We start from the raw sequence: 19,356 nt of genomic DNA, 5'->3' as shown, positions 1-19,356 counted from the left end.
ATGGTGAAGGACTGGGAAGTCTGGCATGCTGCAGTCAATTGTGTTGCAAAGAGTCAGACATGACCCAACTAATCAACTCTAAAATTCCAGAGAGGCAATTAACAAACAATTTTCAGCCCTCATTAGACTAACCAGTTTACCACTGCAGTCTAAGAGTGAGGAAGTACAATCTTTGGATCTTCATCATTTCTTATGGAACATTATCTAATATTCCTTCTGTCTTACACAGAAGCAATCCAATCATACTTGTCCTTTCAGTAACTACAGGAGGATCTCCTGTTGCTCTGCATTTTTCTTCATAACACAGTATCAGGTCTCACTAATCATCACTTTTGACCCCCTGATCTAAAAGCTATAATCACATAGCGTTATAAGAGTTGTCAGCTGACCAGTCCTCCCTGGAGTTATCACCTTCATCTGGAGGTGGGAATGGAGAGTGTGATGGTTAATTCTGTCAACCTGACTGGGTCATCAGGAGCCCCATATCTCATTAAATGTTATTTCTGGGTGTGCCTTTGAGGGTGTATCCAGAAGAGTTTAGCATTTGAATTGATAGACTGAACAAAGGAGATGTGCCTCCTCAAGGTGGGTGGACATCATTCAATTAGCTGACAGTCTGAACAAACAAAAATGTGGAGAAAGGCTATTCTCTGACTGTGCCAGGAGGACATCGATCTTCTCCAGCAAAGGGACTCAGTCAAAAATATAAACATATATCTGTTCTCTTCCAAACTCCCCTCCCATTCAAACTGCCACATAACACTGAGCAGAGTTCCCTGTGGTATACAATAGGGCCTTATTGCTTATCCATGTTAAATATAGCAGTGCAGACCTGCTTTTTTTGGCCATGCCACCCACTCCAAATCCCAGGGACGGGGGAGCTTGGTGGGCTGCAGTCTATGGGAGTCGCACAGAGTCGGACACAACTGAAGCGACTTAGCAGCAACAGCAGCAGCACAGCATGCAGGATCTTAGTTCCCTGACCAGAGATCAAACCCATGCCCCCTGCAGTGGAAGGGCATAATCCTAACCATTAAATCACCAGGGAATCCCCTAGACTTCCACTAGAATCTACACCACTGCTCTTTGACTGTCTGGTCTTCAAACTACACCACTGGCTTTCATGGGTCTTCATCTCTGCAAAAGTGTTAAGAATAAAGAATACACAATAAAGTAAATATATAGTGGTAAAGCAGCATCTTATCTGCAACTTAATCTCAAATGATTCTAGAAGAAAGAATATTTTTATAATATATGTATTTTTTCTTAACTTAGAAAAAATCAAAATAAAAAATTAGAAAAGAAGGGAAGGGAAAAGCGAAAAAAAGGCATACACCAAATAGAATATTTTCATCTCCTTTTATTGAAGGAAATAAAACTGCAGAGGCAGTGGTACCTCAGAGCATGACAAGGTAGCCATTGGGGCTAACATGACAAGCCACAATGCTGGCCAGGGGTCCTACCATAACGGGAGGACCAAAACCACAAAGACAGCAGGAGGTAGCAAACATCCCCAACACCCAGTGCAAGCATTTCCATTTGCAGAGAGCTTGGCCATGCAATGTAAAAACAGGGTTCCCTCATAGCTGGCAGACGATCATCTCAGGCCAACAAATCCATCCAAAACTAACAGGTAGTCTCAGATTTGGAGTTCTTTCTCTTTGACCCAGAGATCAGGGCAATCAGAAGATGAGTTACTCATTTAGCTCCTTGTTGCAGATGGAAAAACATGCTGAGTTCTTCAAACATCACATAGGTATAGCTGGACAGGTGCTGATGCCCAGCTTTGTTCTAAAAGCAGCTTTTTTTTTTTTTTTCCTTGACTTCTCACACTACTCTCACCCAGCATGTGCTCTAAGAAACTTCTCAATGTTCTAAACAAGGGCAAAATGGGGGCAGCAGCCTAGGGGAATTTAGGGAGTCAAAAGCTACTACATAGCCAAGATCATTTCACAAGAAATAGCATGGGAACACGACTGGATCTAGATCCTCCCAAAAAGATGCTTGAAGCATATACAAAGAAAAACATGGTAGCTCTCCCACCCATATCAGGATCAGCTGTGCCAAAGTCATGGTCCAGAAAGAAGAGCCATTCATGTCCTGGCTGAATATTACCCACATGGCATTCCTTGGGCTATTCTAATTTTCAAGTACAATAATGTGTTTGGGCAGTCTGATAACAGAAAAGCAAGCACTGAAAAATATCTCAACTGATCACAAGTTGATAATGTTATAAAGTCAAAATTCTATATAGTCAAGAACTGATTGGCTGGTGCGGGGTGGGGCAGAAATAGGAGTCCAAGGATTTATTCATGTAAGTCCTTGATCATAAATCACCCTCACATCCACAGGTTGGGAGCAAATTCCTTATTTTAAAATGGCCGTCATCCAATTAGTCAATTGCAGTTCTCTTCAATGCTGGACACATGGTTTTCAAGGATCAGTCTCGAGAGCACTAGACCAGGAAATGGGAGGAGAAGGCAAGGAAGAGCAACAGGGGTTGGAATTTCCAAAATGAGCATTTATTTCACAGAAGGCTTGACACAATGAGGCTGGGGTGCTGTGGTTTTAGTGATTGTTCTTGGTTGCCTCCTTTGCAGCAGCAATCAGTGGAGTGAGGCTGGAGAGAGGCTTGGCAATCTTCAGAAATTGATGCTAGAAAGGAGAAAAAGAACAAAAGACTCATAACAATTTACCATTCTTCTTTAGCAACCGTTACAAGATTTTCAGGGTACCCATGTTTGTATACTGTGCATATCATCAACTTCAAATTGAAGGACATCTTTCAAAGATAACATATCATTTTGAAGAACTGTTTGGCAATATCTACCTACAGCTAAACACATGTCTATCTTATATCCCACCAATTCCACTTCTAGATATATTTCAAGAGAAGTAAGTTTTTTAATTCACCAGAAGACACACACATGAATGCTCACTGCAGTTTTACTTATGACAGTCATAAATGAAAGAACCTAAATGTCCAAGAGACTGAAAGAGTGAGTAACATTATACTCACAGAATACTATACAAAAATTACAGAGCAACAAAAAGGAATAAGTAACTGATACACTGATAATAGGATGAATCCCACAGAAGACATGCTGCATGAAAGAACACATACATAAGAAGAGTTTGTACTGTATGATTTCCTTAACTGATCATGACCCAATGGGACACTCCAATTCTGCATTTCAGAAGAACTGATTTGGGAATTTGTTGTTCTATCCTTGAGTTTAGTAAGGTTAATTAACCCAGGAAGGACTTGGTCCTTTTCCAAAAAACTTTCACTGGGCTATACTGTGGGCCATACCCAGAACCATTAAAGACCATTGTGGAAAAAACACCATTTGAAAATTACTGTTATGTTTTCAGTAAAAAAACATTATGGAAAACGATCATCACAGAACTCTGAACTCACAACTAAAAATGACTTTTCTTCATTTACTAGTGAAAAGGCTTTGTGTCTTGAGGGTATAGGCTGTTTCTCCCCTTGGATAAGAAACATAGGAACTAACTAACGTATTTTCTTTCTGCTTTCACTACCAGGACACTAAGAACCAAATTTGATGTTTAAACAAAACTATTTAACACAAATGATTAGTATGTTTGATTCTTCTGGCCATCCTAAGTCTCTTTTATTAATCATATTGTATATGTCTATACACACATTAAATTTTAAAATTTCTATATTTCTGAATATAGAAATATCTACAAATATTCTTTGCTAGAAGTGCTTCAAATTTTTTTTGAACAGAGATGGGATTCAAAGAGGTACTGAGAATAAGAAACTATTACTACAAAAGGGAATAAAAGATCTTGGCTAAATTACGAAGATATGAATTCCAACTAAAGCCCCTATGTATTTCTATCCATATATATCGTTCTCACAGGAGAAACAGATGGGAAGCTTTCATGATCTGAGATTCTGAAAGTCATTGTTTAGAATATTTACAATGTACAGTAACAAGTTAAAGAGTCAGTGTTCTCAGACTGCATGTTTATACAACTCCCCTGAGTTGAGAAAGCAGCATGATCCAACACCCAATTAGGAGGCCTCAGTTTTCTTCTCTGTGAAATGAACAAATCAGACAAAATAAGCCCTAAGGTCTTTCCAGCTTAACACTCGGAACCAGGCAGTGGCCAAGAATATACACACTTGAGAGCCAAATACACACAGATTTAAATCCTGGGTCCACTACTTCTCAGTTACTTTTTAATCATGCAAAGTTATTGAACACTTGAAATCTCAGTTTCCTCACCTGTAAAAATGGGAATACAAAAATCTATAAATCACAGGTTTATTAAAAAAGAATAGGTTAAAAAATATGTAAAATCCTTAGTGCCTAGAATGTGGTAAAGATAGAACACAATGCAGTTATTATTTGTCATGTATTATTATATCAGGAAAAAAACTCGAGAGGACATTAATCTTTCAGTAACTATGTTTTAATACCTAGTTAACAATATCATCTTGAGGCTTAGACTATTTCCACATTTTCCAAAGCTTGCTGTTTCCAGAAAAAACTTCATATGAAAGGAAAAGGCTCCTAACCTGCCTGTTATAAGGAGGTTTTGTCCCAAAGGATGCTAGAAACTAACGGGTTTGGTAGAACCCAGATCTCTTATCTAATATATCAATGCTCTGTAGTCAGTAACTCTGATTACAAAGAGATGCTAAATATCTACAGAAGGTAACATTTCAATGAAGGTTTAAGCAATTCCATTCAATTCAACAAACATCTTCTGAATACCTATTTTTTAATTGAAGTATAGTTGATATACAATGTTAGTTTAAAGATTAAACAACAAATTGTTGTTTAATCACTAAGCCATGTCTGATTCTTTTGCAACTCTGTAGACTGTAGCCCACCAGGCTCCTTTGTCCATGGGATCTCCCAGGCAAGAATACTGGAGTGGCTTCCTATTTCCTTCTCCAGGGAATCTTCCCAACCCAGGGATCGAACCTGCATCTACCGCATTGGCAGGCAGATTCTTTACCATTGAGCCACTAGGGAAGCCCACTGCATAAATCACAGGTATAAAATATAGTGATTCACAATTTTTATAGGTTACATTCCATTTATAACTACTATAAAATATTGGCTATATCTCCTGGGTTATACAATATATCCTTGCAGCTTGTTTTACATGTAATAATTTGTGTCTCTTAATACCCTACCCATATAATGTCCCTCCCCCACTTTCCCTCTCTCCACTGGTAACCACTAATTTATTCTCTATATCTGTGAATCTGTTTCTTTTTTGTTATATTCACTAGTTTATTTTACTTTTTAGATTCTACATATAAGTGATGTCATACAATATTTATTTTTCTGTCTGACTTATTTCACTTAGCATAATATCCTCCAAGTCCATCCATGTTGTTCCAAACGGCAAGATTTCATTCTTTTTTATGGTTGAGTAGTATTCATCCACCCCTGGAGAAGGAAATGGCAACCCACTCCAGTATTCTTGCCTGGAAAATCCGATGGACTGAGGATCCTGGTAGGCTACAGTCCAAGGGGTCGCAAAGAGTCGGACATGACTGAGCGACTTCACTTTCAGTATTCATCCACATCTTCTTTATCCATTCATCTCCTGATGGACACTGAGGTCACTTACATATCTTGGCAATTATAAATAATGTTGCTATGAACACTGAGTTGCATGTATCTTTTCGCATTAGTTTTTGTTTCTTTCATATATATACCCAGGACTGGAACCACAGGGTCATATCATAGTTCTATTTTTAGTTTATTGAGAAACCTCCATATTGTTTTCCATATTGGCTGTACCAATTTATATCCCCATCAAGTGTGTAGGAGGGTTCCCTTTTCTCCACATCCTTGTCAACATTTGTTATTTGGATTCTTTTTGATGACAGCTATTCTGACAGCTGTGAGGTGATTTCTCGCTGTGGTTTTGATTTGCATTTCCCTGATACTTAGTGATACTGAGCATCTTTTCATGTGCCTGCTGACCATCTGCATTTTCTCTTTGGAAAAATGTCTATTCAGGTCTTCTGCCCACTTTTTAACTGGGTTGTTTGTAGGGGTTTTTTTTCCTGAATTGTATGAGCTGGTTATATATTTTGGATATTAATGCTTTATCAGTGATATCATTTGCAAATGTTTTCTCCCACTGAATACCTATTTTGATTCAGGTCCCAGGTAAGAGGAAACCAAGGATTAATAACATAGAAGTTATGATCTACTAACAGTAAGGAAGACAGAATTGTTCATAGTTAGCTTTAATTTGATGCAGTATGGTACATCCTGCCCTGCCCTGCCCTGTGTTAGTCCTCAAAATACAAAAGTTTTATGACTTTTGTATACTGACTGACTGTGCAAATCTACACATTTCTCATCGTCAGTAAGTTGCATGTCACACTTATTAAATCACCAGTTGGCAATGTAGTAAAATAACACTAGTAATGAGAAACTGTAACTGAAACATAAATGCTAAATATAGATAATGTGGTCAACTAAAAGCAAATTTTGAAACCATATGAAATAATCATGCTATAACTTCAGGATTAAGCTGGTGGAATATATAAGGCTTGGTAAACCCCCAACTTCAGGTTCCCCACAGCCTGTCAGGATCTCACTCCAAACAAGCAGACTATAGGGACCTTCCTGGTGATCCAATGGTTAAGACTCCAAGCTTCCACTGCAGGAGGGCACAGGTTTGATCCCTGGTCAGGGAACTAAGGTCCCTCATGCCATGTGGCATGGCCAAAAAATTGAAATAAATGAACAAACAAGCAGACTATCATTCCCACCATCTGCAAGGGTTTCCATGAAGAAACTGGGAAGACTTGAAATGTTGCACTAACTATCCTCTAAATGAATGTCTTCCGATATCCTTTCCTAAAAATCTATCTTTTGAGTTTATTCCAGTAAAATATACCTTGTATAAGTTTTGCATGTCAAAAAATTTCTTCTCATCAAGACTCAAACTCCGCTAGACTAATTCAGGCAGAACATAACAAGCACCAAAGGAAGATATAGGCAAAGTTCAATAAGAGCTCAGAAAATAACTCTGTAAGATACAGCCTAGAAAAGTACAGAGTTTTAATAGGCTGAGGAAGAGCCCAAGGGAGTAACATCAGCAAAGGTCCAGGGATGAAAAAGATGAGGGAAATAGGAGTGTGGGACGTGCTAGGAGAAAAGCCTAGTTCTATAACAGCCATACAAAAATGCAGCAAAAAAGCCTTGGTTATGTGATTCTCTGAATTAGGTACCTCCCTACATAGGGACAGTTACCTGCAGCAGTTCTTTAGCCGAACCTCTCTTCTCCACATCCATCTCAAGACAGCGGTTCAGAAAGTCTCGGAAGATAGCTGACAACTTCTCTGGGTTCTGAAGCTCTGGGGTCCCATTGGTGGCAATGAGGTACAAGGCCTGGAAATACAAACAGAATTGCCCTGGGCTCTGCCTGGGATTCTTTCCTGGTTCCCAGACAGGCCCCGAAGAAATATGGCCGGCTGCTTTCTGCCTTCAGAAGACAAAGAGGCAGCTTTGGTATAATGGAGAGAATATGACTTAAGAGCCAAATTTCCAGTGAATTTCTAACTTCCTCGTCTGTAAAACAGGGATGTTAACAGTGCCTATCTCACATGTCTGTAAAATAAAACAAGATAACATATTGAAAGCATTTCATAAGCTTATGAAGTGTGTTACAGATCCAAGGATTTATTATTATTGATTTAAATCTAAATGGTTTACTATACATTTAGCCTAATGAGTTAAACACCTGCCCATTTACTGAAGGAAATTTATTATTCCTGGTGCCATCATCTCAGTCATCTAAAAACTGATCTCTTCTAGCAGGAAAAGAATATATAAAGGAACTATTCTGTAAAGGAGCAATCTGTTTCACTGTTGCCATCTTGGTTCTCTAATATGAAGCCATATCCTGGGAAAGATAAAGAAAAACATCATACTAAACCTTTTAAAGCAATCTGAACTTTATTTCATAAGTGTTTACACAAACACTATCTCATTTAATGACCATAATAACTCTGGGTAATAGGCAGAGCAAGAATTATCATCCCCATTTCACAGATAAAGTCCTAAAACATAAAGAGATATGCTTGGGATCGTGCTGTTTACACAAGCTTATGTCCTCTGACTTTGATCCCAGTCTCATTTCTGTTACTACTATTCATCATCATTTTCAAGGCCACTCTAAGGTGGAGGAAGATGAGTGGCATGTGGATCCACAGGGCAATACTGGGAGGCAAGGGAAGAAACTATGGAAGGTAGTTTCAGTTTGGTACACTAAAACACTTTTCAATAATCAGGGCTATCCAAGAGGTAACTGGCTAAAACTACATGACTGTCGATTAGCGACAAAACTCTGGGAATTCTTGCACTGAGTGAGAGGTTGGAATAAATAACAAAATAAAAACAATCAGAATAACTCTCACATTTGCCCATGATCAAAATTATCAACCTACTTGTATCTGTATTCACTTACACTGCTTTCCCTCTCCTATTATAATAACAAACTGTCCAAGTTCTAATTTGATGATCTTTACTTCAGTACTTGATCCAACCCCCCGATCTACTTAACGATATCACTATCTCTCCTACAGACGTCACATCCCTCTTGTACATGACCATTTTCCTCTCTACTAGATAATTCTCATCAGCACAAAAACATGCTATGATAATATCATCTTCAAAACAAAAAACAAAACAAGAAAACCCCCCTAGTCTCTACTTCAAGATATGGCTCCACTCACTTCTCTGTTAGCATAACTGCAAAATTCCTCCGAAAGAAAACGATGAAAAGTAACTGCTTATACATGTCATTTCTTCACTCTGGTGGATTTACTCTAATCAGGCTTTCGTTCCCATCACTCCAGTGAAACTGACTGTCAAAGTCATCAACAACCTTCACACGGGCAAATCTAATGATCATTACTTCGCATTGGCTTAAATGCAACTTAGTCACATTTGACACACTGGTCCATCCTCCTTCTCGAAACACTTGTCCTCTCGGCCTCCAGGACACGTCTCTCAGTTCTCCTTCTACCAGGAAGGCTGCCCATTGATCAACTTTGCTGGTTCCTCTAATTTGTAAATATGAGAGTATCCCAGGTCTCAGTACTACCTCTCTCCCCAGGTGAGTGATCTCATTATCATCTACCTCTGATTTTTAAATAAACCAACCATATAATACCTACTAATAAATTTGTATTTCGAGTCCTGAATGCTCACTCTTGAACTCTGAACTCTTATGCCCAATTCTACTCAATACCTCCATTTAAGATGTCTAATAAACATTTTAACTTAACATGGTCAGAACCTTGTCCACTCTGCTCACTCACTTCAGGGACATTAGTCTCCTTGGTTTTCCCAAGGATGTATCAAGTATGTTCTCTAAACAAGTTCTTTATACACTTGATAACTTGAAAATTCTTACTTCAGATTAATCTCAAAGCTCATTCCTTTTTTCATTTTACTTTTTACTTTTTCATTCCTTTTTTTTCTTCAGATGTCTCCTCAGATAACTTATAAGAGAGGAATTCATTCTCCACCTAGAATAAAACAGCATACTTCTCTGTCCTTCCCCCTCTTACTCTCTTAAGCCCCTTACTATTTCTTTCACAGCTCTTATCTTCTGTTACTATATATTAATTTGTTTTATTATTATCAGAACAGTTTCTTGCCCATAAGAACTCAAATAATCACTGAATATATGAATGAATGACTGCTAATTTACATTTTCTTTAAGCATGTATACTTTATCACTGCCTAGTTTGATCCAGAAAAGAGAAATCCAACAGCCCAAACATCTTGATATGGGACTAGTAACACTCACTCTCAGAGGGTTTTCATTGAGGTATGGGGGCTCTCCTTCAATCATTTCAATGGCCATGATGCCCAAGGACCAAATGTCAACCTTAGGCCCATAGGCTTTCCGGGTCACAACCTCTGGTGCCATCCAGTACGGTGTTCCCACCATGGTGCTGCGTTTGCTCTGCTCTGGGGTGATCTGAGCACAAAATCCAAAATCAGCTGAAAAAGAAAAGACAGAAACGGTTCATATGCAGAGTGTTTCTTCTGTAAATACTGTGTGCCTACCCCAAGGTATCAAGCTCTGCCAGTGTCCTAACCACTACATCCCTTGTCTCTCCAAAACTGGAGTCACATAACCGCCACCTTCATATCCAGCTCCTAGGCTGTGCCCTGGTCAGACTTTAAGGAGGAACATGAAACATCATTTCTGCCTTCCTACTCCTCCTCAAACCATAAACACTAGCATTAAAGGCTAAGCTGCCCATTTTGACATTTATTACCTACCCAAATTCTGCTTTCTTCCTGAAAACCATCCCCATATACCAGTATCTGGTTACTAGGTCCTTATTTAATTTCTCAGGCATGAAACCCTAATCATCTACAACTAGGCATGAAAAAATGTGGTCCACTAGAGAAGGGAATAGCAAACCACTTGCTTTGAGAACCCCATGAACAGTATAAAAACCCAAAAAGATAGGATACTGAAAGACGAACTCCCCAGGTCGGTAGGTGTCCCATATGCTACTGAAGATCAGTGGAGAAACAATTCCAGAAAGAATGAAAAGACAGGGCCAAAGCAAAAACAACACCCACCTGTGGATGTGACTAGTGATAGAAGCAAACTCCGATGCAGTAAACAGCAATATTACATAGGAACCTGGAATGTTATGTCCATGAATTAAGGCAAATTGGAAGTGGTCAAACAGGAGATGGCAAGAGTGAACATAGGCATTTTAGTAGTCATCAAACTAAAATGGACAGGAATGGGTGAATTTAACTCAGATGACCATTTTATCTATTGTTGTGGGCAAGAATCCCATAGGAAAAATGGGGTCGCCATCACAGTCAACAAAAGACTCCAAAATACAGTATTTAGGTGCAATCTCAAAAACGACAGATTGATCTCTGTTTGTTTCCAAGGCAAACCATTCAATATCACGGTAATCCAAGCCTATGCCCCAACCAGTAAGGCTGAAGAAGCTGAAGCTGAATGGTTCTATGAAGACCTACAAGACCTTCTAGAACTAACACCCAAAAAAGATGTCCTTTTCATTATAGGGGACTGGAATGCAAAAGTAGGAAGTCAAGAAACACCTGGAGTAACAGGCAAATTTGGCCTTGGAGTACAGAATGAAGCAGGGCAAAGGCTAATAGAATTTTGCCAAGAGAATTCACTGGTCATAGCAACACCCTCTTCCAACAGCACAAGAGAAGACTCTACACACGGACATTACCAGATGGTCAATACCAAAATCAGATTGATTATATTCTTTGCAGCCAAAGAGGGAGAAGCTCTATACAGTCAGCAAAAACAAGACCAGGAGCTGACTGTGCTCAGATCATGAACTCCTTATTGCCAAACTCAGACTTAAATTGAAGAAAGTAGGGAAAACCACAAGACCATTCAGGTATGACTTAAATCAAATCCCTTATGATTATACAGTGGAAGTGACAAATAGACCCAAGGGATTAGATCTGATAGAGTGCCTGACGAACTATGGAAGGATGTTCGTGATATTGTACAGAAGATGGGAATCAAGACCATCCCCAAGAAAAAGAAATGCAAAAAACCAAAATGGCTGTCTGAGAAGGCCTTACAAATAGTTGTGAAAAGAAAAGAAGTAAAAAGCAAAGGAGAAAATGAAAGATATACCCATTTGAATGAAGAGTTCCAAAGAATAACAAGGAGAAGAAAGCCTTCCTCAGATATCAGTGCAAAGAAATAGAGGAACAGAGTGGGAAAGACTAGCGATCTCTTCAAGAAAATTAGATATACTAAGGTAACGTTTCATGCAAAGATGGGCACAGTAAATGAGAAAAGCAGAAGATATTAAGAAGAGGTAGCAAGAATACACACAAGAACTATACAAAAAAGATCTTCATGACCCAGATAATCATGATGGTATGACCACTGACCTAGAGCCAGGTATCCTGGAATGTGAAGTCAAGTGGGCCTTAGGAAGCATCATTACGAACAAAGCTAGTGGAGATGATGGAATTCCAGTTGAGCTGTTTCAAATCCTGAAGGATGATGCTGTGAAAGTGCTGCACTCAATATGCCCGCATATTAGGAAAACTCAGCAGTGGCCACGGGACCGGAAAAGGTCAGTTTTCATTCCAATCCCAAAGAAAGGCAATGCCAAAGAATGTTCAAACTAATGCACAATTGCACTCATCTCATATGCTAGTAAAGTAATGCTCAAAATTCTCCAACAGGCTTCAACATGCATGAACTGTGAACCTATACATGTTCAAGCTGGTTTTAGAAAAGGCAGAGGAACCAGAGATCAAACTGGCAACATCCATTAGATCATCGAAAAAGCAAGAGAGTTCCAGAAAAACATCTACTTCTGCTTTACTGACTACACCAAAGACTCTGAGTGTGTGGATCACAACAAACTGTGGAAAATTCTGAAAGAGATGGAAATACTAGACCACCGAACCTACCTCTTGGACATCTGTATGCAGGTCAGGAAGCAACAGTTAGAACTGCACATGGAAGAACAGACTGGTTCCAAATAGGAAAAGGAATATGTCAAGGCTGTATATTGTCACTCTATTTAATTTATATGCAGAGTACATCATGCAAAATGCCGAGCTAGATGAAGCACAAGCTGGAATCAAGATTGCCGGGACAAATATCAATCACCTCTGATACGCAGATGACACTACCCTTATAGCAGAAAGCGAAGAAAAACTAAAGAGCCTCTTGATGAAAGTGAAAGAGGAGAGTGAAAAAGTTGGCTTAAAACTCAACATTTAGAAAACTAACATCATGGCATCTGGTTCCATCACTTCATGGCAAATAGATGGGGAAACAGTAACACACTTTATTTTGGGGGGCTCCAAAATCACTGCAGATGGTAACTTCAGCCATGAAATTAAAAGACACTTGCTCCTTGAAAGAAAGGTTATTACCAACCTAGACAGCATATTATAATAAAAGCTGAGACATTACTTTGCCGACAAAAGTTCCATCTAGTCAAAGCTATGGTTTTTCCACCAGTCAAGTACGGATGTGAGAGTTGGACTATAAAGAAAGCTGAGTGCTGAAGAATTGATGTTTCTGAACTATGGTGTTGGAGAAGACTCTTGAAAGTCCCTTGGACTACAAGGAGATCCAACAAGTCCATCCTAAAGGACATCAGTCCTGAATATTCATTGAAAGGACTGATGCTGAAGCTGAAACTCCAGTACTTTGTCCACCTGATGTGAAGAACTGACTCCTTGGAAAAGACCCTGATGCTGGGAAAGATTGAAGGCAGGAGAAGGAAACGACAGAGGATGAGATGGTTGGATGGCATCACCAACTTGATGGACATGAGTTTGAGCAAGTTCCAGAGTTGGTGATAGACAGGGAGGCCTGGTGTGCTGCAGTCCATGGGGTCGCAATAAGTTGGACACGACTGAGCGACTGAACTGAACTGAGGCATGACCCTGCTTTAATACGTTCCTCCTCTTGTGCCCCAGGGTAGAGACTGCTAACAGTCCTCCCATAAGCTGCCCATCCACCTGTGACACAATCTCTTTCTCTGGATTCTTGGTCCTTACACTTCTGAACAGAATGTTCTGCCTACAGTTATATTATATTGCTATTATATGTTCACTTAATTACGAGGCCTTCAATAAGAACTGTGTGTTCTTACTCACATTTTTCATTCTCAGATGGCCAACCACATAAACAGACATTTTATAAAAGTTTGCTAAATGAATGACTGAATGAAAGTTATTACACTAAACTCTCTTTTCTAATTATGTATTTTATGTTTCCCATAGTAGGTTGAGAACTACTTAAATATAGGCAAAAGTATCCTTGTTGCCCATCACAATAAATGTTTTTCATTTAATGTATAAATGAGTGGGGGGAAAATGTCATCCTATATAGTGCTGAGTAACATAAAGTGCCGGCATATCCAAGGAAATAGATTCTTTGGTGAGTCTTGTAGCTACTCTCATAGGATTACCATCCCAGAGAAGACAGGGTCTCAGAGAGAAGAGAAGTGATTATCACTCCTACTCACTTAGCTTGACAGAGCCATCCATTCCCAACAGGATGTTGTCACTCTTGATGTCTCTATGAATAACTTGGTTTGAATGCAGAAACTCCAAAGCTTGCAGGCACTGTTGAAGTGATGTGGGCAAAAGGAGAGAGAAAGGACAAATAATTATGAAGACTTACAGAAAATCACTAATCCAACCTCCTCATTTTATGATAACAAAAGTGAGACCCCAGTGAGTAAAAGAACTTACTCCAAATGAATGGAAGAGGCAGGTCTAAAATCTAGTCTCTTGTCTCATTGCTAAACATACTTTTTTTTTTTAATACTCGGTGTTGCCTCATACTTTTCTTATAAGATACTTGACCACAGTGTATTATAACCTAGCTTATAACAGTTTTAGGTACAGGAATTCCTCCAGAGTATTTTAGAATTGTTTACAGAACGTTAGCACCTTGACAAAGAACCCAAGGCAAAAAAAAAAAAAAAATACTGAGGAAGAATGGAAAGGAATTTGTAAAGAAAAAACTACAGGAAAATGACAAATAAGAGTCACATTTGGGAAACTAAACAAATGGAAAGATACTAGAAGCCGTGAATTTAGGAAGATAATCTTATTTTGGTGAGGTAGTTTGTACTGTTTGCTGTATTCTGCTTTTTACATTCCCATAAACATCTGCAGACAAATGTCCAGCAGGCAACTGCAGGTGTGAATCTTGAGTGCTGTAGAGAAGCTGGACTTGAAATAAACGTTTACAAGTCTTTCAAGTTATGGTAACGGTTGAAATTGGCAAATGCTATAGTAAAGAAAGAAGAAAGAAAAGAACCTTGGAAATAAGGTTCTGTAAAAGGTGAGGGTCAGAAAAGATGCTATGAAGGTTACTACTAAATCTATTAGGAAGTTCATAACCCAAAGCTAAAATTTAGAGGCTTCCACCAATTAAAAAACATGAAAAAGCTGCAAACCAATTAGAGGACACTACTGAAATATTCTCAACTTAATACTTTACTTTCTAAGAATACATCAATGGCTAAATTAAAAACAAACCAATATCCAGAAGCGGCTTTTCCCTGGAAAAGTAAGACCTGTTTTCCTAAGGAGGCTGGAGACTTTGGCCTCTGGATGTCAAAAATTATAAACAGAAAGGATGATTTCTAGAAATTGGAACCATCATGCATTGCTGGTAGGAATATAAAATGGTACAGCCACTGTGGTAAACATTTTGGCCAGTCCTCAAAATATTAAACATAAAGTCTCTACATGACCAGAAGATCCGCTCCTAGGCACATACCCAAGAGAAGTAAAAACATATTCAACCAACAACTTATCCATGAATGTTCACAGCACTATCCATAAGAGTCAAAAAGTAGAAATTACCCAAATGTCCATCAGCTGATGGACAGGCAAATAAACAGAATCTTACTTGTTAATAAAAGGACACATGCTATAGAACAGATGAGCCTTCAAAATATTACACGAAGCAAAATGAGCCAATCAGAACACATATCACCTTTATATGAAATACCTGGAATAAGCAAATCAACAGAGACACAAAATAGACTAGTGGCTGCATAGGGCTGGAAGGGATGGGAAACAGGCTGGGTGGGGGCAGCAGGGTGGGGTGACTGCTAATAGGTATGGAGTCTCTTTTTCAGTTCAGTTCAGTTGCTTACTTGTGTCTGACTCTTTGCAACCCCATGGACTGCAGCACGCCAGGCCTCCCTGTCCATCACCAACTCCCGGAGCTTGCTCAAACTCATGTCCATCAAGTCGATGATGCCATCCAACCATCTCATCCTCTGTCGTTTCCTTCTCCTGCCTTCAATCTTTCCCAGCATCAGGGTCTTTTCCAAGGAGTCAGTTCTTCACATCAGGTGGACAAAGTACTGGAGTTTCAGCTTCAGCATCAGTCCTTTCAATGAGTATTCAGGACTGATTTCCTTTAGGATGGACTTGTTGGATCTCCTTGTAGTCCAAGGGACTTTCAAGAGTCTTTTCCAATGCCACAGTTCAAAAGCATCAATTCTTCAGCACTCAGCTTTCTTTATAGTCCAACTCTCACATCCGTACTTGACTGGTGGAAAAACCATAGCTTTGACTAGACAGAACTTTTGTCGGCAAAGTGATGTCTCAGCTTTTATTTTAATATGCTGTCTAGGTTGGTAATAACCTTTCTTTCAAGGAGCAAGTGTCTTTTAATTTCATGGCTGAAATCACCATTTGCAGTGATTTTGGAGCCCCCCAAAATAAAGTGTGTTACTGTTTCCCCATCTATTTGCCATGAAGTGATGGAACCAGATGCCATGATGTTAGTTTTCTAAATGTTGAGTTTTAAACCAACTTTTTCACCCTCCTCTTTCACTTTCATCAAGAGGCTCTTTAGTTCTTCACTTTCTGCCATAAGGGTGGTATCATCTCCATTTCTGAGGTGATTGATATTTGTCCCAGCAATCTTGATTCCAGCTTGTGCTTCATCTAGCCCGGCATTTTGCATGATGTACTCTGCATATAAGTTAAATAAGAGGGTGACAATATACAGGCTTGACATACTCCTTTCCCAATTTGGAACCAGTCTGTTGTTCCATGTCCGGTTATAACTGTTGCTTCTTGTAAACAGATTTCTCAGGAGGCAGGTCAGGTGGTCTGGTATTCCCATCTCTTGAAGAATTTTCCACAGTTTGCTGTGATCCACACAGTCAAAGGCTTTGACATAGTTATTAAAGCAGAAGTAGATGTTTTTCTGGAACTCTCTTGCTTTTTCAATGATCCAACAAATGTTGGCAATTTGATCTCTGGTTCCTCTGCCTTTTCTTTTTTTTTAAAAAAAAATTTTTTATTTTTACTTTATTTTACTTTACAATACTGTGTTGGTTTCGCCATACATTGACATGAATCCACCACGGGTGTACATACGATCCCACACATGAACCCCCCTCCCACTTCCCTCTGCCTTTTCTAAATCCAGCTTGAATACTGTTGAAGCCTCACTTAGAGAATGTTGAGCATTACTTTGCTAGCGTGTGAGATGAGTACAATTGTGTGGTAGTTTGAACATTCTTTGTTTCTTTTTAGGGTGATGCAAATGTTCTAAAACTGATTATGGTGATAGCTGTATAAACTAAATATACTAATATCTTTTAAATTATGTACTTTAAATGGGTGAATAATATGGTATGTGAATTATATCTCAATAACAGTATTTTTAGAAAGGTGAATTATCTCTATGAGAACTTATGGATAATAGTAATGCCATGTATTTGCATAACATTTAAATGTTTTTCCAAATGCTTTTTGATCCACATGGTACCCCTAAGGTATACACAGTATGAATGCTGCAATTCCTAAGATAAATCACTTGAGACATATTGATTTCGCCAAACACACATTTGCATGTATCTCAATCAGTAAAAGTCAGTTCTTCGGATGACTGAAATGAATAACATCTTAGTTATTACAGTAACTCTGCATTTCCAAAGGTCCCGAGAATACAGGTACATAGTTTATCTATGATATTAAATTTCATGGGGGAAATGTGATTAGGAAAAAACGTCTTGAAAGTTTCCTGGTGGGGGAGGGAGAATAATGAAACAAATTTGAACACCACCTCAGTGGTACAGTAAAGAAAATAACTCAGATCTCCTCAGATCCCAGGCCTGTGTTAATTCCATTAACCTACCTGTGTATGTGTTCTAGATCCCAGGGTTTTTAATGAAAAGATGATAATATTTTCTAGGACAGTAGTGATTTCACATGACTTTATTTTTCCTAATATTATTACAAAACTATGTAATTTCATCTGCATGATTCTAATTCCTCTATCATCAAACCCTAGGCATACTCATCCCCATAAAACTCTGAGTCTAATCTTCTAACCACTTAATCATGCTCTCTTTCCCTAATTCCCAAACTTTTATACTATAAGGCTATGAGAAAGTTTCAGGCTTTTATCAGCAAAGCATCCAATACACTCAACTTCTCCAAATACTCCCTTCATCCTCTTGCTCTAATGAAGATGTGGCCATCCCCTAAGGACACTGCTTCTCATGTAGGCCTTGCCAAGGTTTTTATTCTCCCTCCTTATACAAGCATTTTACAGACTTTAGATGTTTGACAGCAACGAGGAGAGAGAAGAATACTGATTTAAACTTTGTTTCCTATTCCTTTTGCCTGGAAGTATTTTACCCTAGATTTCTGCTTGGCTTACTCTCTCATATCATTCAGATCTTTACTCAAATATATGGCAAAACCTTCCCTGACTATCTGAAATAGTATCTCTTCTGTCACTATCTCTTTACTCTGCTTTATTTCCTTTATAACACATGAATAAAGCAGGAAAGCAGAATAAAAAAATATGACTAAAATTATACCCATATTAAAGAGATAAAGGAAAATAAATGCTCACAGAAGCTATTTCTAAGAGGCTGAAATAATACATGATTATATATATGTATGTATGTGTGTGTGTGTATATATATATATATATGAACTTTCTTTTAGAATATAGTTAAAGAAAAAAGAATGATGATAAAAATCTCAAAACAGGTATCATAAAAGGATGATGGGAGAATACAACTAATTTCTCCCACTTCTACAGTGCCCAGGCTGAGATCCCATCAGATGCAGAACCCTGAGATACATAGATATGGAAGCCATTTCCTGCTCAAGTCTAATTGGCTGTTGACCTTACCTCACGGCACACAGCTGCAATCTGACCTTCGTCCATGCAAGTTTCCGTTACCACATCTGTCAAAGAACCTCCAGCCAAATATTCCATGACAACCCACAGCTCATCTCCCACAAGGTAACTGCAGGGGTAAAGGTAAAAGGTGAGTAGGAATAGGGTACACTGAGCCATAGCAGTGGCTTTCAAAGGACAAGCATATACACAGAGTGACTCTGCATTTCCCTCAATTCTGAAAGGGTCTAGGGTCCTTTTTTCTGAAGAAAAGCAGAATCTATGGGACCGTTTCACTAGCTTGGTATCTCTTAAGGATTCGACTAGAGAAAACACGGCAGACTGTCCTGTGAAGCCCCAAAAGGTAGAACTAAAATCACTAGGTTGAAGATGCAATAAAATTTCATTTCATCACAACACAAAGCAGTATTTCTTAAAATGAGGCGTGGTTCCCACACCTCTAGAAGCCTGAAAGCAGAGAGTACCCAAACATCTGATGAAGATGGGATTTGGAGTCCATGTTATCAATATTAGGGAAGTCACTAAACATCCTTGAGAGTTCTACTAGATTTGAGATCCATGAGATCAGTACCAGGTCATGTTCAAGATTTCATCCCCAGAGAGAGTAGCACAGTAGATATCATTATTTAC

General features: G+C 38.8%; 1 protein-coding gene across 1 annotated transcript in view; it reads right to left on the bottom strand.

Moving 5' to 3' along the window:
• Positions 1 to 1,357: 1,357 nt before the first annotated feature.
• Positions 1,358 to 19,356, bottom strand: part of PAK1 (p21 (RAC1) activated kinase 1) — a 96,008-nt gene continuing 78,009 nt past the window's right edge. Inside the window, exons 11-15 of the mRNA XM_052661600.1 lie at positions 18,718 to 18,835; positions 14,054 to 14,153; positions 9,835 to 10,031; positions 7,269 to 7,406; positions 1,358 to 2,655 (exon numbers count right to left, since the gene is read on the bottom strand). Of these exons, the coding sequence (XP_052517560.1) occupies positions 2,569 to 2,655; positions 7,269 to 7,406; positions 9,835 to 10,031; positions 14,054 to 14,153; positions 18,718 to 18,835 (640 nt within the window). The 3' untranslated portion in view covers positions 1,358 to 2,568. The remainder of the gene's footprint in view (positions 2,656 to 7,268; positions 7,407 to 9,834; positions 10,032 to 14,053; positions 14,154 to 18,717; positions 18,836 to 19,356) is intronic.

Source organism: Budorcas taxicolor, chromosome 25 (genome assembly GCF_023091745.1).
Source record: "Budorcas taxicolor isolate Tak-1 chromosome 25, Takin1.1, whole genome shotgun sequence".
Taxonomy (NCBI): domain Eukaryota; kingdom Metazoa; phylum Chordata; class Mammalia; order Artiodactyla; family Bovidae; genus Budorcas; species Budorcas taxicolor.
Note: the sequence above shows the minus strand (reverse complement) of the source record. Positions and strands in the feature narration are given on the sequence as shown.